The 19,217-nt window shown below is 37.7% G+C and overlaps 1 protein-coding gene across 1 annotated transcript in view; it reads left to right on the top strand.

Moving 5' to 3' along the window:
• fam172a (family with sequence similarity 172 member A) overlaps positions 1-19,217 on the top strand; it is a 716,959-nt gene that overhangs the window by 149,064 nt on the left and 548,678 nt on the right. The window contains exon 5 of the mRNA XM_039759350.1: positions 4,116-4,181. Coding sequence (XP_039615284.1) covers positions 4,116-4,181 — 66 coding nt within the window. The remainder of the gene's footprint in view (positions 1-4,115; positions 4,182-19,217) is intronic.

Here is a 19,217-nt window from a genome sequence, read left to right as displayed (position 1 = left end):
AAATACATGTTTAAATACATGTTTAAACGCATGCTTTAATGCATTTCATCATGAAAATTATATCAAGTATTTATCTTAGCATTCTGAATGTTCAGGGAGCAGGAATATCATGAAGTGAATGTATTCTGTGTGGCGATCGCTGCCGGGGTCTCCTCGGTACAAGAGGAAGTCAGTTTAAGAAGCATGTACCGATTTAACATGGCTCGGGGAACAGTTAACACAAAGCGCTTAATGTGCTATATAACTTATGACGGGGTTTGAGAAAATCTAGTAAATTATTCATTTTACAATGAAGTTTAGTTTACGATGTTCGACTTTAATCTTGACATAAACGGCAAGAATAAAGTCAACATGTCATCACACTATTACACAGTGCCCAGGTACATTACACTGTATTGAAAAAAATAAAACAATTACAACTTGGCTTTCAGTAATATCCAGTAGAATAGAAACAGTATTCACATATTTGAACAAAATGTTCCACATCCAACCTTTTAAAACCAAAGTATCTCCAGGCAACAGACATGAATCTTTTTTTTCGGCAAAAGTTCTTCTGTGTCATCATGTTCAACCTTATTATCAGCTACAGCTTCGGTTTCGGAATGTTCTGTGTCCATGTTAATCCCGCAATACATATACTACCGCGTGTACTCCGTTGCATGCCTGTTTAGTGGTGTAGCAGTGAAAAAGGTCCCCCTTGAACATTTTCCTGCTGTGCCACGTTCCGAACGTCATTTAGGCAATTTAAACCGGTGTTGCGGTATAAGAAAAATCCATATCATAGCAAAAATAAAAAACGGTTTTTGGGATGAACCGGTATACCGCCCAGCACTACTCCCTATTATCGCTACAGATCACAATGTCATCAGCAAACATCATAGTCCACGGGGACTCCTGTCTAATCTCGTCTGTCAACCTGTCCATCACCATAACTTCATTTATTTGGAACTAGCAAAATACCCAGCGCTTCGCAGCGGCTAAGTACTGCCTTAAAATTTTTATTAAGAAGAAAATTAAACCTTTTTAAACTGAGGGAAAATATACCAATAATTATTTGTTAAGGATCTCTTTGTATACCACATTGTGAGTTCGGCCCTCCGGTTGTAATATGACCAAGCTGTGGGCTGAGCTTACTCTTGAGCATGCAACGTACAGTTGGACATGTGAACAGTAATCTTGTTTCAAATCTCACAGCTTGGATTGCTGCTGTCATTATCGGTTTGAGTTTCATGGTTTGTTTCAATTACAACAGTATTTGTAGGACTTGTGTTGAAGAGACATTCAGCGTCTGTCAAGTGTTGTAAGCATACAACCGTTTTCATCGATAACTTCACATCCAGCTTTTGAGAGTTTAAACATTCATAAACATCAAAGTGTCCACTACTGAAATCGTCACCTGTGAATCTAAGATGTTTAAGAGGCATTGGCGGTTGTCGAAAGGTGTAAAATATTTGGTCATTTTGGTACACTTGAAAGCGACAACCGAAAAATTCAGCGGCAGCCATCAACTCACATACAGAACCATAGGTGAAGGGCTTAAGCATTTCACTCTTCTATTGCTCCTGTGTACAGTAATTATCTCCTGTACCGTCATCAGTCGGTAATACACAATGTTCCTCCAGATATCAAGAGTGAGCCTGATATGGCTGTGCAATATGTAACACAGAGAATAGAAAAGGTAGGTGCCATCTCCGGGCATGGAGACCACTCGGTAAGTGACAGTTCTTTGATCGATGGTGATCACCTCGATAGACATGTTAATGGGGGATGACGGTTGGAACGATAAAGAAAATGGGTACCTGAACAATGTAAAGTAAGTCTAAAATACCTACACAATAACTATAATCACAATAAACGAACAATAAAACAGCGGAGAAGCCGTGGATTAAATAAAAAGGCTGTAGTTATCAGCAGGGAGACGTGAATCATGTGGCGAAGCAAGGGAGGGAATGTAGAGACCGGAGCGACGGACGGCCTTATATAGGCAGGCAGCCAATAACGTGGGAGGCGTTGGGATGGGGGACCCAACACCGACTCACATGGTGACCTAGCTGCAGGCTATGGACGTATATATGTACGTAAGTAGGATTCATTTAGCGTTGGGAACCCGCGTACCAAATTTCTTGAAGACGGGCCCATAAATAACAAAGACCGTTGGAAAGTTCAATATGGCGGCCGACAGTGGCATCATACCACCAAAATAAGTACGTACATTGGTTTCGGTTAGTGCAGGGAAGCCGCCTACCAGATTTCGTGAAGATGGGGCCATAAATAAGAATGTTCAACATGGCGGACATTGTTGACCGTTATGACCATTACGCGTAGAATTTCGAAATGAAACCTGCTTAACTTTTGTAAGTAAGCTGTAAGGAATGAGCATGCCAAATTTCAGCCTTCTACCTACACGGGAAGTTGGAGAATTAGTGACATTGGAAAGTTCAATATGGCGGCTGACAGTGGCGTCATACCACCGAAATAAGTATGTACATCGGTTTCGGTTGGCGCAGGGAAGCCGTCTACCAAATTTCGTGAAGATGGGGCCGTAAATAAGAAAGTTCAACATGGCGGACATTGTTGACTGTTATGACCGTTACGCGTAGAATTTCGAAATGAAACCTGCTTAACTTTTGTAAGTAAGCTGTAAGGAATGAGCATGCCAAATTTCAGCCTTCTACCTACACGGGAAGTTGGAGAATTAGTGACATTGGAAAGTTCAATATGGCGGCTGACAGTGGCGTCATACCACCAAAAAAAGTATGTACATCGGTTTCGGTTGGCGCAGGGAAGCCGTCTACCAAATTTCGTGAAGATGGGGCCGTAAATAAGAAAGTTCAACATGGCGGATGTGTTCGACCGTTATGACCGTTTTATGTGTAGAATTTCGAAATGAAACCTGCTTACCTTTAAGGAATAAGCTTGCCAAATTTCAGCCCTCTACCTACACAGGAAGTTGGAGAATTAGTGATGAGTCAGTGAGGGCTTTGCCTTTTATTAGTATAGATTCAAAATATCCATGCATCAAAAGGGTAACTCTACAATGATCTGAAACAGAAGGGGGCAGAAAATATACAAGCTGTAAAGTTCTGGACATTGACACAAATTGATGAATATCCACAACCCTCATCTGCAATAAAATATTGTAGTACTTCTTTATATTCCTTGCTTTGTGCCCCTGGTGTCACGATCACTCCTAACCCATTAAAAGTTGTGTTTGGTATACTCCCAGATGGCCTTAAAGTGGACAAGGACAAACCAAGTGTAATTTCCTTTACTACATTAATAGCACACAGACTTATATTGCTCAACTCAGAGAATCCCACCCCACCACTCTTAAGTCAGCTGGTAAATGATGTTTTATACTATTTGAAATTGGAAAAAATCAAATTCTCACTTAGAGGATCTGTTCAAAACGTTTTCACATATGGCAGGATCTAATTAATGATATTTTAGAATAAGCTTCCATTTTGGGGAAAAGGATGCCCTTCTTTTCTTGCTCCTTTTATAGAGTAGCTTCGGTTGCTGGCTTCTCTGTCTCTTCCTCTTTGGTGGGGGTCGAATTTTGCTTTGATTTGTTAATTTTGTCTTGAATGTTTTCTGTTTTTAAGTAAAATCAATAAAATATATATAAAAAATAATTGCGCATGTTGTACAGTGTATATTTGTCATGTTTACTGAAATTGTCACCAAACCCTTTTATGTATATAAGCCTTTTTTTTAATTTTCAACAATTTTCACTATCTGTTTAGTCTTTTTGGCAAAATTAGAATTTAAAGTCCTTGAACTTAATGATTTGAGAAATTAAATAGTATATACTTACTCTACATACATTATTTATATATATTATTTATTTATTATATATTATCTTGAAAGTGATTTTTGTTGATACTTCTGTTTCAGCAAGCATGTCAAATATGTACTAGATAGGTTTTTTAAGAGTTGATTAAATTAGACTTCTATTTCTCCACTATTTTCTCTGCTCATGTAATCAAATACATGAATGCAGACAACTAAGGTAACTAAGACATAAAATATATTTTTAAGTAATGTAAAATATGTTACAATTTTTAATGAGATGTACATGATCAGTTACTTATGGCATGTTTTTTTCTTCTTAGATTATTACAAAGCACATCTATGAGCTTCTTGAAAATGAATGCAACTTGAAAAAAGAATTCTTGCCTGTAAGTACTCTTTTAAAAATAATTATTTTGATTGATCTTTTTCATTTTAATAAAACAATTATATATACTTTTGAACAAAGTGATGGTTAGAAATATAATACATTTTGAAGTAATCTTCTGTGATTCTTCCACATAACCTTATATTTTGCATCAATGACACCAATATTTTATTAAATCATACGGTACTGATAGCATACCAGCACTAATAACGTTGTTTCCCTTATGTAATATATATTCTGTATAGTGGTCGAGTTGCTTCAGGCCCCAAACTATTTTAGGATCAGTCCTACCTCTGTCTCTAATTCAAGATGCTATAAATCAGGGTCATCAATAGAATTTTGTTGAAGGCCAAAAATAGCACTTTATATACATGACTTGAGCCAGAGTGGATCAATACCACATTTTCTTTAAAAATCAAGATACACAGGTACTTCTCATCACAGTCGAAATTTATCAGCTTTTCTTTGCTTGGACATTGCAGCGACTTAGGAAAGATGCTAGCAGTCATAGAACTGAAATCAACATTAAATGGAAAAAAAAAGAGGCCAGCTCCGTGACCAGCACAACACTTGTGCTACCATAGGTGAAGCTGTAAATGCTCCACCCCATTCCATCCCTTCTCCCAATTTTTAATAAATGATACCAAAGAAAACTGGCAGTTTTCTACAGATATTAGGTTATAAATATACATTTGACTTATACATTTTAGCAACTGAGAGTGCTTTATTTCCAAAATGTGTAAATACATATATAAATAAAATATAATGGGTAGGTTATTTGACTGATGGCCACACTCCAAAATGAACAAATGGGATTGTTCACTTTTTTTATCTAATTTTGCTAGTATAACTTAAAATAATCATATTTGCTGATTTTACATGTTTTTTTTAGTTACATTGACATTTTCTTAGATGTCACATTAACAAAATTTTATAAGGTTGGAACAAAGCCATTAAATTATTTTCTTTTAACAGAAGTGCAATCGGCCTCAGGGATTGTTGTCTTTACTCATCAATCTTAAGATGGTCTTACTCAAAATGTACACTTTTTAAATGCTCAAAACATGATATACCCTTTTTGAATATACACAACTGAATTCAATTAATTTAACTTAAAATAAAGTTCTATGTATGTGACTATCTTCTATTTGGATAAAGATTTGCCCCTTTTTTGCCATGTGGTTCAAGAATCTTCACACCTTTGTGCAGATGGTAAGAAAGTTCAAGACGTTTAGGAAATTCATTTTAACGTACACTGTGGGTTTTGTGTGGTTGTGGGAGCTGATTTCTGACACATTTAATAGAAGCAAATTTGTGACAAATTTGTTGCCCATCATACATCATAAACACATTTTTTCTTTTCATAATTACTAATGTTAAGATTGCACAGAATATACAGACGTCCAAAATGAATGTTGTCTTCTAAATTTTTAACTGTATTGATGCAGTCATCTATTTGAGTATTACTTACACCCAATTTAATTCAATTAATCTGATTCATTTTCAGAATATACAATAAACAAATATTTTCACAAGATATTTTCAGAAAGATTTAAGAAAATATGTTGGTTTACATAATACTGTATATATACTGTATATTGGTTATTTAATATATATATATATATATATATATATATATATATATATGTATGTATGTATATATATATAAATATATATATATATCTGTACTAATAAAAGTCAAAGCCCTCACTGACTCATCACTAATTCTCCAACTTCCCGTATGGGTGGAAGGCTGAAATTTGGCAGGCTCATTCCTTACAGCTTCCTTACAAAAGTTGGGCAGGTTTCATTTTGAAATTCTACGCATAATGGTTATAACTGGAAGCTATTTTTCTCCATATACTGTAATGGAATTGACCTTGATGGCCGTGGGGGGGCGGAGTTTCGTGTGACATCATCACGCCTCCCACGTAATCACGTGAACTGACTGTCAACGCAGTACGTATAAAACAAGGAAGAGCTTCAAAAAGCGCTGAAGAAAACATGCATTATATAGTTGAGAAGGCAGCGAAACAATAAGAAGTGACATATACAACCATATTCATGAGTGCAGCTACTTCGGAAGCAAAGCACGGTGTAAACCTCAAATTTAAATTAAGTTCATGGACAGGCTGCCGCTGGTGTTTGTCATGCCCACGGCTAATGCGGGATACAAGTTTAATGAGAGGACGCAGTTCATAAACGAGAGTTTTGATCACTTTGTAACTAAGTTCACATTGATGGTAACGCAGTCTTGCGGAAGCAACTTTGTGACGCTGCCACCAAATACTCACAGAAAAATCCACAAGTTAATACACACGCTGTCTCTAGAGTTTCTCCACACTCTGAATCCTCTAGACACTACTTACAAAAGGTTACATTGACAATCGTGTTACGTTATTTTTAAAATGTTTCCTTTTCTTAGCACAAGCACAGCTGAGAAGCTTCGATGCATGTGCTCCATAACGTGTTAAAAAATAACGCATTTAATCACACTTTGCATTCCAAGCAGTTTCTCAAGTTTAGAAATAGGAATGCTCTCCCATTCTTGTCTAATACAGGCCTCTAACTGTTCGATCGTCTTGGGCCTTCTTTGTCGCACCTTCCTCTTTATGATCGCCAAATGTTCTCTATAGGTGAAAGATCTGGACTGCAGACTGGCCATTTCAGTACCCGGATCCTTCTCCTATGCAGCCATGATGTTGTGATTGATGCAGAATGTGGTCTGGCATTATCCTGTTGAAAAATGCAGGGTCTTCTCTGAAAGAGATGACGTCTGGATGGGAGCATATGTTGTTCTAGAACCTGAATATATTTTTCTGCATTGATGGTGCCTTTCCAGACATGCAAGCTGCCCATGCCACACGCACTTATGCAACCCCATACCATCAGAGATGCAGGCTTCTGAACTGAACGTTGATAACAACTTAGATTGTCCTTGTCCTCTTTGGTCCGGATGACATGGTGTCCCAGATTTCCAAAAAGAACTTTGAATCGTGACTCGTCTGACCACAGAACAGTCTTCCATTTTGCCACACTCCATTTTAAATGATTCCTGGCCCAGTGACAATGCCTGAGCTTGTGGATCTTGCTTAGAAATGGCTTCTTCTTTGCACTGTAGAGTTTCAGCTGGCAACAGCGGATGGCACGGTGGATTGTGTTCACTGACAATGGTTTCTGGAAGTATTCCTGAGCCCATTCTGTGATTTCCTTTACAGTAGCATTCCTGTTTGTGGTGCAGTGTCGTTTAAGGGCCCGGAGATCACGGGCATCCAGTATGGTTTTACGGCCTTGACCCTTACGCACAGAGATTGTTCCAGATTCTCTGAATCTTTGGATGATGTTATGCACAGTTGATGATGATAGATGCAAAGTCTTTGCAATTTTTTGCCGGGTAACACCTTTCTGATATTGCTCCACTATCTTTCTGCGCAACATTGTGGGAATTGGTGATTCTCTACCCATCTTGGCTTCTGAGAGACACTGCCACTCTGAGAAGCTCTTTTTATACCCAATCATGTTGCCAATTGACCTAATTAGTGTTAATTGGTCTTCCAGCTCTTCATTATGCTCAAATTTACTTTTTCCAGCCTCTTATTGCTACTTGTCCCAACTTTTTTGGGATTTGTTGACACCGTGAAATTTTGAATCAACATATTTTTCCTTTAAAATGATACATTTACTCGGATTAACCGTTTGATCTGTCATCTACGTTCTATTACAAATAAAATATTGACATTTGCCATCTCCACATCATTGCATTCAGTTTTTATTCACAATTTGTTTAGTGTCCCAACTTTTTTGGAATCCGGTTTGTAAATCTCAAAAGTATAATAATGATACAAATAATAATAGTAATGATGAATAAAAGTAATAATATGAATTGAACAATAATAAAAAAAATAATAACAGTAATAATACTTATAATGATGCCAAAATAGTATATAATCTCAAAATGAATCCTTTGTGTATAAATCTTAAAGTATGGTGAAAGACACAATCCAACGTTTTTCAGATTTAGCAGTTTTTGAACAGCACAGGTATGAGTTTCTGTTTTTTTTTTCTGTTGCAGGTATATAATCAATAAATGCCTACCAATAATACACTCTGGATTGGTCCGTGGTATTCTGGGTCAACCACGGCTCTTTAGCAGTAGTGTGGATGATGGATTTTCAGCAATGATTTCTTCTACAAACTGGCATGTAAAGTTTGTGTGAGATACAGTTTCACCAGCTTTTTGTTTGTATAAGATGAATACATTCCAAATGCACTGTTCCACCAGATGATGAAATACCTTTTTGTAGTATTTTGTTTGTTGCCTCTGCATAATGGGATAGAAAGTGAAGTCTTGAGGCATTCCATGACTGTTGGTACACACTGTTCCATATGCATCAGTCTTTCTTTGCAGCAAGATGTTAAATAGCTCTGGCGAAGCATAAAAATTGTCTATGGTTACACAGTAACCTTGATCTACCAGAGCATCTATCAGAGTCAGCACGATGACATAGCAGTGCCATACTGATCGTATTTCAGATCCATTTCCCTGTGTACATAACCAAATTCCAAATGTATCCCGTTTTGGATTCACAAAGCTTGTAAAACTTTATGCCAAATCTTGACTTTCATCTATGCTGACATCACGGTCCGAAATGTAAACACTATAGAATGTTTGCTGCAGTGGCCTGGTGTATCTCCCTTATTTTCCTCAGTTTGGATGCTGGATGGGTATTCTCATAAAAGTCTTCATTGTTTTGAAAACCTGCACTCAGACATCATTTCTCCAAGGAATGGCAGCACATACAGCACTTTTACAACCCTGTGTGATTCTTGGTTCTAATGCTTATGCAAGACCCATCTGTACAGTTGCCTGAGTGACATTCTGGACTAACGTTTTTAGTACTGTTTTTGTATCCCGAGTAGCTCTTGGGTCTAATGCTAAGGAGGTTATAGAAGTATTTGAAACCCAACTGCATATGTAAATTACAGTAGACCCCCACAAAGACGCGGTTCAGGGTTCACAGCCTCAGTTATTCGCGGATTTTTCTTTAGAACCTAACTAATAATTGTTAGTGGAAACCGCAAATATCCTCCACAATTTTTTATGGCTTTTTTCGTGGTATTACTGCACTGTAAAGACAACAGGAAGCAACCGTAGAGGAAAACGCGACTTGGAATGGTGAAAGTAGTCAATCCGAAAGCATTGTACTCTAATAGAATTTGAAACTGCAACTCCCAGCAGCCCCTGCAGTGGCTCTGATTGGTCTTCTGCTGGGGGTGCAGGGGCTGTTGGGTTCAAAGGATGTCAGTGTGGCTTTTAAAAAGGGGGCCGGTGACCAAAAGAAAAAAAAAGTTTTTGTAATTTGCGTTTCAAGTTCCTGTCTCTCTGCCTGTTGGGTTACCTGTATTTATTTGTTTTGTCCTGGATCGTTTCGTGTTTGGGGTCTGGATTGTCTGCCTGTGTATGTGAGGACTGTAAGTGGATTAATTGCCATCCTGCGAAGAAAGGAGTGCTCCTGAACCCTTCCACCCGTCTTGCTCATTTCAGGAAGTACCAAGTAGGACTATCTTTACATTCCCATTCAATGTGCGGATCTCTGGACTATCTATTTTGATCATTACATTTCATACGTTGCCATTTTTCATGGACTTTACTGTGTGTGCTTTGATGTATTTAATGTATAATCGGCATAAGGGGAACAGGGGTGGTATCGTTGTCTTCATTTGTTTTCATTACATTCTTTATTTGTTGTTTGGTTATTAGTTTGCTTTGTTTTTGTCTCTGTTTGTGAGTGTGTGCGGGTCGGGACAAGGCTGGGTGCATCCCTGGAATCTCCACCATAAAAATAAATAAATCATTGTCTTCTCGACGGTGTGAATCTTAGCAGCACCGGAACACTAGAGCTTATTCATTTCTCCTTGCTGCTGATTGACTGCTGCTCTGTGACACATCTCCAGCTGAGTGCTCTTGTGTTTTCCATTTTGTTCTTCTTAACCCTTAAACCACCACAACCGGCCAAAGTCGTTTCTCAGTGCCATTTGCCAGCACGTAGGAGCCGAGTATATTCGGCGATGTGCATTCATTGAACACTGCAAACGGCTATAGTCGGTTCCCAATGCAATTTACTAGCACGCCGCAGCTGATCAGTCAGTGCCGTACATTCATTGAGTAGCCAGCTCATGACCGCTGCCGGCCCCAGCAGCACTGCATCCTCACTGTCTCTGGGATTGAGCCGCTGCACTAGACTATCCTGCAATCATCAGCATTTACCTCTGTGTGCTTGTGTGCTGCCACTTCAAACGCAGTTGGCTCGGTGATTTACTGAATTTCATCAGTGACGTCAGTTGCACCTTGGTTTTTACAGTTCATTGGCTGTGTGTAAAATGATCAATGTTGCAGTAATTGTGATGCTCTTTGCATGAAAAAAATGTGTTCCATTAAAATTTCACTTTTTCTTTATGAATTGTGATATTTACTTAAAAAGTGCAGCAAAAAAGTATTTGACATCCAGGTATGTGGCAGTTTAAGGGTTAAAGACCCAAGATGCCTCCCTGCACCTGGCAATGAAAATTTGCTTGCATGAATTACAGTACATATAACGGTAACATTGGTATTTTACATTCTAGCACTACGAGTGACATATCAGTACAGTACTGTAAAGTATATGGGTTTACCACATCCATAATTTGAGTTTTTTCACAATTCGCGGGTGCTCTAGGAATGTAACTCCGGTGAATTTCAGTGGTGTACTATTTCATTGAGATGTTTCTTAGCAAAATTGAGACGAGGCCTAATGTTCTATTTTGCTTAACAGTGGTTTGCGTCTTGGAAATCTGCCATGCAGGCCATTTTTGCCCAGTCTCTTTCTTATGGTGGAGTCATGAAAACTGACCTTAATTGAGGCAAGTGAGGCCTGCAGTTCTTTAGACGTTGTCCTGGGGTCTTTTGTGACCTCTCGGATGAGTCGTTTCTGCGCTCTTGGGGTAATTTTGGTTGCCCGGCCACTCCTGGGAAGGTTCACCACTGTTCCATGTTTTTGCCATTTGTGGATAATGGCTCTCACTGTGGTTCGCTGGAGTCCCAAAGCTTTAGAAATGGCTTTATAACCTTTACCAGACTGATAGATCTCAATTACTTCTGTTCTCATTTGTTCCTGAATTTCTTCGGATCTTGGCATGATGTCTAGCTTTTGAGGTACTTTTGGTCTACTTCTCTGTGTCAGGCAGCTCCTATTTAAGTGATTTCTTGATTGAAACAGTTGTGGCAGTAATCAGGCCTGGGGGTGGCTACGGAAATTGAACTCGGGTGGTTAAATGTGTTTGATGATCAGAAACATTTTGTGTGACAAACATGCAAAAGAATAAGAAATCAGGAAGGGGGCAAATAGTTTTTTACACCACTGTATAAAGTCAGTCTGTCACATGGTTACTTACAAACTACTGGGGCTACCTTGGTATTGGTCTTGATCCAAAATGTCACTGGATGCGTTAGGCTAATTCAAAAAATTTGAGGTAGCATTAGCTTTACAAAACTGATTTGTGCTCATGGGTTTCTTGTGGAAATAAAGAACAGGAAAGCCCACGACATCTGCTGAGTGGTAAGCAAAATGCAGAGGCCTATGACATGATGAAGAACACCATAGTAGTAGTAATAAGAAGAAAAACAGTGCAATTTGTCGACCATCAAGTGCGGAATACTGAATGCTAGAATAATAAAGATGGAAAAATGCATGTGGCCAGAGGTCCAGATGTTTCAGTAGTGAACTAATAAAAAGAACCTTGAAATTATTTACAAAAGTTCATAAGAATCCAAAGTATATTGTTATAAAGAAGAGTGATAGGTGTTCTTTTTGACTTTCCCAACTGTCATGATGCTGCATTTTGCATTATTTGCAGAGCGTTTGTAAAATTTCAGTCAAGCCAGTTTTAAGAGCATTAAGAAGTAATCATTTTTACTAATTAAAAAAAAGAAGAAGAAGAAGAACAACAACAACATTTATTTATATAGCACATTTTCATACATTTTAAAAAAATGTAGCTCAAAGTGCTTTACATAATGAAGAGTAGAAAAATAAGAGACATAGTAAGAAAATAAAATAAGTCAACATTAATTAACACAGAATAAGAGTAAGGTCCAATGGCCAGGGGACAGAAAAAAAAACTCCAGACGGCTGGAGAAAAAAAATAAAATCTGCAGGGATTCCAGGCCATGAGACTGCCCAGTCCCCTCTGGGCAATCTACCTAACATAAATGAAACAGTCCTCTTTGTATTTATGGTTTTCGCGGAAGGATTTGATGATGATGATGATGATGATGATCACGTGGACTTCTGGCTTTTAGTCCATCAATGCTGGGGTATCATGGTGCTTTGAGTAGGTTGGTAATGCATATGACAGTAAAGATCTCACCGTACATTTCGTTGGTCAGCAGCTTCTCATTGAAGAAATTCTTTTTTGTTTTGTGGAAATAACAACAGAATCTGACAAGGTCTTGTTGTTGTAGCCAATTAAGTCTTGTAAATGGTGTGTTTTGAGATAACATTCTGCACACCAGTATTGTATGTGGTTGTGATTTGCCTGGTGACCTGTCTACTTGGTTACACAATTATCACCATTCTGTTTGAATCTCTGATCCACAAGTTATTTTTATCCACAGGATCATTTGTTATTGGCAGCTTTCTGTTTTTCTCACTACAGTGATCCCTCCTTGATCGCGCTGGTTGCGTTCCACAACCCCCCGCGAAAGGTGAAAATCCGTGAAGTAAAAACCATACTTTTATATTGTTATTTTTATATTGTCACGCTTGGTTCACAGATTTGCACAGAAACACAGGAGGTTGTAGAGATAGGGACTTTAAAACACTGCAAACAAACATTTGTCTCTTTTTCAAAAGTTTAAACTGTGCTTCATGACAAGACAGAGATGACTGTTCTGTCTCACAATTAAAAGAATGCAAATATATTTTTCTCTTCAAAGGAGTGCGTGTCAGAAGCAGAGAATGTCAGAGAGAAATAGAGAGAGACAGAGAGAGAAAAGCAAATAACATGCAAGCACCACACTTCAAATCAACTCCAGGCCTTTTATCTGCTTAATTGATAATGACATAACGACAGACTTGCCCACACCTGCCCATGAAATAGCCTTTGAGTCAATTGTCCAATTCCTTTTGAGCCCCTGAAATAAAGGAATTGTGGTAAAAAATGCATTAGTTGCCTCACATTTTTATGCAATCTTTTTGTTCAACCCACTGAATTAAAGCTGAAAAGTCTGCACTTCAAATGCATCTGAGTTGTTTCATTTAAAATTCATTGTGGTAATGTACAGAACCAAAATTAGAAAAAAGTTGTCTCTGTCCAAATATTTATGGACCTAACTGTGTGTATATATATATATATATATATCTATCTATATATCTATCTATACTAATAAAAGGCAAAGCCCTCACTCACTCACTCACTCACTGACTCATCACTAATTCTCCAACTTCCGTGTAGGTAGAAGGCTGAAATTTGGCAGGCTTATTCCTTACAGCTTACTTACAAAAGTTGGGCAGGTTTCATTTCGAAATTCTACGCATAAGGGTCATAACTGGAAGCTATTTTTCCCCATATAATGTAATGGAGTCTTGAGTTGGAGATGGCCGCGGGGGCGGAGTTTCTTGTGACATCATCACGCCTCCTACGTAAGTACGTAGAGAACAAGGAAGAACTCCAGCGATGAGCACAAAACGTCATTTCACAATTGAGAAGGCAGAAAAACATTATGAAGCAAATGATGCATACAAGCATATTCATAAGTACAGCTACTGCGGAAACAAAGCAGCGTGAACCGTAAGTTTATATTAAATTAAGTTCATAGACAGGCTGCCACTAGCGTTTGTAATTTAGTGCCTGCCCATATAAGGCCGTCCATCAGCGGCAATCCAATACAAACACTGCCGGTAAATATTCACGTGTGAAGGACTGTGCTTATGCAGAGGAAGATGAGATGGTCAGGGTGGTGTTTGGCACAAACTCATTGAAACTGCGAGAGAAACTTTTAAGTGCGGGTCTTAGCTGACATTACGAGATGGCACCAGTACAGCTGGGAACCTTCGATGCAAGAACACCAAGCGGCTCCGTGAACTGGCGCAGTGCACAGACAAAAGCAACAGTTCCAAAGAGTGCTGAACAAAACCGAATTACACAATTGAGAAGGCAGCAAAAAATATGGCGTCTTATACATACAATCATATTCATAAGTGCAGCTACTGCGGAAACAAAGCACACGGTGGAAAAGTGAATGTCCTGCTAAAAGAAGACAGTGTAAAAAAAACCCGTGCATGCAGTTTGTCACATCACAGATAAAAGGAAGGCGAGCTGTTTATTGATGCAGTAAGGAACTAATCGATGAATGAAACCTCTTATCTTTACAGCGATTGACAAACACGGAATGTAACTTGAACACATCCTACAAATACAAGCCTGATTGAAAGAAATAATGATAATCAAATCCTTGATGACAGCAACATTCAATAACACTCACAAAACAATTACTGTATATTGACAATCATGTTACGTTATTTTTAAAATGTTCCCTTTTCTTTTCATAACTTCTACTTCTCCACTGCGATACGGGTATATATATAAATGTATATATATACCCGATCTACAATACATACTTTAGCATAGACAAGCCACACTGTGGCTAATTGTAGAGTCTTAAGCCTCTAACGCCGACATTGAGGTTCGATTCGAGAGGGATGTACTGACTATGTATGCGCTACCGATTCATTTTACCTTAGCATCTCCTTGGTTTGGGGCGTATGAAAAATATTAGGTTAGCAGAATCATGTTACGTTATTTTTAAAATTTTCCCTTTCTTAGCACAAGCACAGCTGAGAAGCTTCGATGCATGTACTCCATAGCGCGTTAAAAATAGCGCATTTAATCACACTTTCAATTCCAAGCAAGCGGGAACTTTTGTCAATGCATGATTTCCTGGTACATCCATTACACTGATGCACACATCACAGCTACAAAAATGTTAGAGTCGGAATAAAGCGCGTTCCTACGACTGATCATTTCGACTACCAGCGAAGCCTTGATAAAAGCATGGTTTTGTGCACACTGAAAAGCAAGCAAAATTAGATGCATTACAGAAAGCGGACTTTGTGGCTCTTACTGGGGATCATTGGACTTCCGTGACCGTTAGTAATTCTAAATACATCTAATTACAAAATGTTCAATGATCACACTGTTTTAGCCTAATGTACAAAATAATTTTGGCTAATGTTAGAGTTTAAAGAGTAAGCTGGTCAAATTACCTTTTATGTTTCTGACTTATTTTTTAAGAAGAAAAACTGCACTTTATGGTGAAATTTTGGTTATTATTATTTAAAGACAATACTATTCTGAAAATGTACTTAAAGTACTTAAACTACCACTTTATTTTTAAGTCTGCCCAATTTTAACCAGGGATGATATTTTTGTTTCTGTTTTGAATTCAAATGCAGTTTAAAAGCTTTTTTTTCAGAAATTAAAACAGCTTCAGTTTACAATATTCATGTCCATGTCTATTATTTGATTCTGTAAGCCCACTAAAACCGTTTTAAATAAAAAAAAACATTTGCGATTTGGGGCAAATTTACGTGTCGATTACATACGATTAATCAAGATTAATTCTTACACAGCCTCTAATTAATTGGATTAATTTTTAATCGAGTCCCACCTAATATATATATGTAGATATATATATGTAGATTTGTATATATATGTGTATATACAGTATATATGTAGATATGTATATGTTGTATATACAGTATGTATATATGTGTGTGTGTATATATACAGTATGTGTATATATGTATATGTATATATATGTATGTGTGTATATCTATACTAATAAAAGGCAAAGCACTCACTCACTCACTCACTCACTCACTCACTCACTCACTCACTCACTCACTCACTCACTGACTCATCACTAATTCTCCAACTTCCCGTGTGGGTGGAAGGCTGAAATTTGGCAGGTTCATTCCTTACAGCTTCCTTACAAAAGTTGGGCAGGTTTTATATCGAAATTCTACGTAATGGTCATAACTGGAAGCTGTTTTCTCCATTTACTGTAATGGAGATGAGCTTGAACGCCATGGGGCGGAGTTTCGTGTGACATCATCACGCCTCCCACGTAATCCGCGCAGTACATAGAAAACCAGGAAGACCTCAAAAAAGCGCTTTAGAAAACATGCATTATATAATTGAGAAGGCAGCGAAACAATAAGAAGCGAGCGAGTGACATATACAACCATATTCATGAGTTCTGCTACTGAAACAAAGCACGATGTAAACCTACACTTTAAATTAAGTTCATAGACAGGCTGCCGCTGGCGTTTGTAATTTAGTGCCTGCCCATATAAGGGCGTCCGTCAGCGGCAATCCAATAGCAAACTGCCACGGGTAAATATTCACGGGTGAAGGACTGTGCTTATGGAGAGGAAGATGAGATGGTCAGGGTGGTGTTTGACACAAACTCAGCGAAACTGTGAGAGAAAGTTTTAAGTGCCAGGACTAAGGTAACATTAAATACAGCCATGGACATAGCACGAGATGGCACCAGCACAGCTGGGAACCTTCGATGCATGTACACCGAGTGGCTCACGTGAACTGGCGCAGTGCACAGATAAAAGCAACAGTTCCAAAGAGCTGAACAAAACCGAATTACACAATTGAAAAGGCATCAAAAATATGAAGCGTCTGATAAGCATATTCATAAATCCAGCTACTGCGGAAACAAAGCACACGGTGGAAAAAGTCAATGTCCCACTAAAGGAAGACAGTGTTAAAAAAAAAACAAAAACCCGTGCATGCAGTGTGTCAGGTCTCAGATAAAGAAGAAGGCGAGCTGTTTATTGATGCAGTAAGAAGCGAATTGATGAAAGAAACCTGTCATCTTTACAATGATTGACAAACACGGAATGTAACTTGAACACAACACATCCTACAAATACGAACCTGATTGAAAGAAATAATGATAATCAAATCCTTGATGACAGCAACACTCAGTAACACTCACAAACAAATACTGTATATTGACAGTCATGTTACGTTATTTTTAAAATGTTCCCTTTTCTTTTTCTAGCTTTTTAAACACACTACTTCTTCCCGATACGCGGGTATATATATATGTATATATATATTCCGATCTACATACTCCAATAATGGATACTTTATTCGCCATCAATGATTGTTTTGGTAAAGCCATACTCAGTGTATTCATTAGATGAGCGGTAAAAAGTAAGAGCGAGGAGGATGACTAATTGAGGCATGCAGGCTGTAGTGCTGCGTCAACTCTATCTGAATTGCGATCACATTTGAAAAAATATATCTTTTCAAGTTCTATTTACTCCATATGTGTCAAAGTCAAGGCCCGCAGGCCACATCCGGCCCGGCGTGTAATTATATCCAGCCCGCGAGATCATTTTATATACTGTATTATTGTTATTAATGGCCGGGGATATGAAGCACTGGTAACACAATAAACTACAGATCCCATAATGCAGCGCTTCAGCTGCCTTGCCGTCTCTTCAGTCGTTTACTTACTTTGCGAAGGAAGCAGCTTTCTCATAGCTTCTGCACTGTTTTATAAGCGAGCGATATATAAGAAAGTCCTTTTTCCTTGCTTCGCCAAGCAGCCTTTTTTCTAATCCACGGGTTCTCCGCTGTTTCATTGTTCATTTATTACGATTTTTATAGTTATTGTGTAGGTTTTATTTAATCCACGGGTTCTCTTCTGTGTTCACTGCGTGTCTTCTTTCGTTTCGAGAGCTTGCCAAGGAAGCAGCTTTCTCATAGCTTCTGCACTGTTATAAAAGCGAGCGACATATAAGAAAGTGCTTTTTCCTTGCTTCACCAAGCAACCTTTTTATTTAATTCACGGGTTCTCTTCTATTTTATTGTTCATTTGTTACGATTGTTACAGTTATTGTGTAGGTTTTATTTAATCCACGGGTTCTCTTCTGTGTGTCACTGCGGTGTCTTCTTTCGTTCTGACCTTAAGCCAAGGAAGCAGAAACTTACAACCACGAAACTTTGTAGCGGCACAAGACTTCAGGTCACATCTCTATAAAACAACCTAATTGAAGCAACTATATTTACTGGCAGTGCCTCAGTGACACAGTTTTATTTCTCGCATCCCGTTATACCATCTAATCTCCCATTTTAATTCAAAGCGTTCAATTTCCAGTAAGGCTCTGCCCAATGACAATTAATAAGTCTCAGGGACAAACACTACAAAAGGTTGGCATTTATTTGAGGCGGGATTGCTTTTCACATGGCCAACTGTATGTTGCATGCTCAAGAGTGAGCAAAGCACACAGCTTAGTCATATTACAACCAGAGGGCGAACTGACAACGTGGTATACAGAGATCCTTAACAATTAATTTTTGACATTTTAGTTCAGTCTAAAAATGTTTACTTTTTATTAATAAAAATATTCAGACAGTATTTCACCGCTCTGGCCTTGGTATTTTACTAGTGTATATATATATATATATATATATATATATATATATATATACTGTATATATAGATGTGTATAGATGTGTGTATATATATATATATTAATTTATATGTATATATATGTTTATATATGTGTCTGTGTGTGTGTATATATATATATATATATATATATATATATATATATATATATATATATATATATATATATATATATATAGCAACACTCATGACAATTACAAAACAATTACATTGTCAATCATGTTACGTTATTATTAAAATGTTTCCTTTTCTTTTTACTTCTCGCTGCCAATCGCAGGTATTTTGCTATATATATATATATATATATATATATATATATATATATATATAAATAGATAGATATGACAACAACACTCATATCAATGACAAAACAATTACATTAACAATCATCTTACGTTATTTTTAAAATGTTTGCTTTTCTTTTTCATAACTTCTTTAACACACTACTTCTCCGCTGCGAAGCGCGGGTATTCTGCTAGTATATATATATACAGTACAGGC

Source organism: Polypterus senegalus, chromosome 7, assembly GCF_016835505.1.
Source record: "Polypterus senegalus isolate Bchr_013 chromosome 7, ASM1683550v1, whole genome shotgun sequence".
In the NCBI taxonomy this organism is placed as follows: Eukaryota; Metazoa; Chordata; class Cladistia; order Polypteriformes; family Polypteridae; genus Polypterus; species Polypterus senegalus.
The sequence above is the reverse complement of the archived record's forward strand: the minus strand, read 5'-3'. Positions and strand labels throughout refer to the sequence as shown.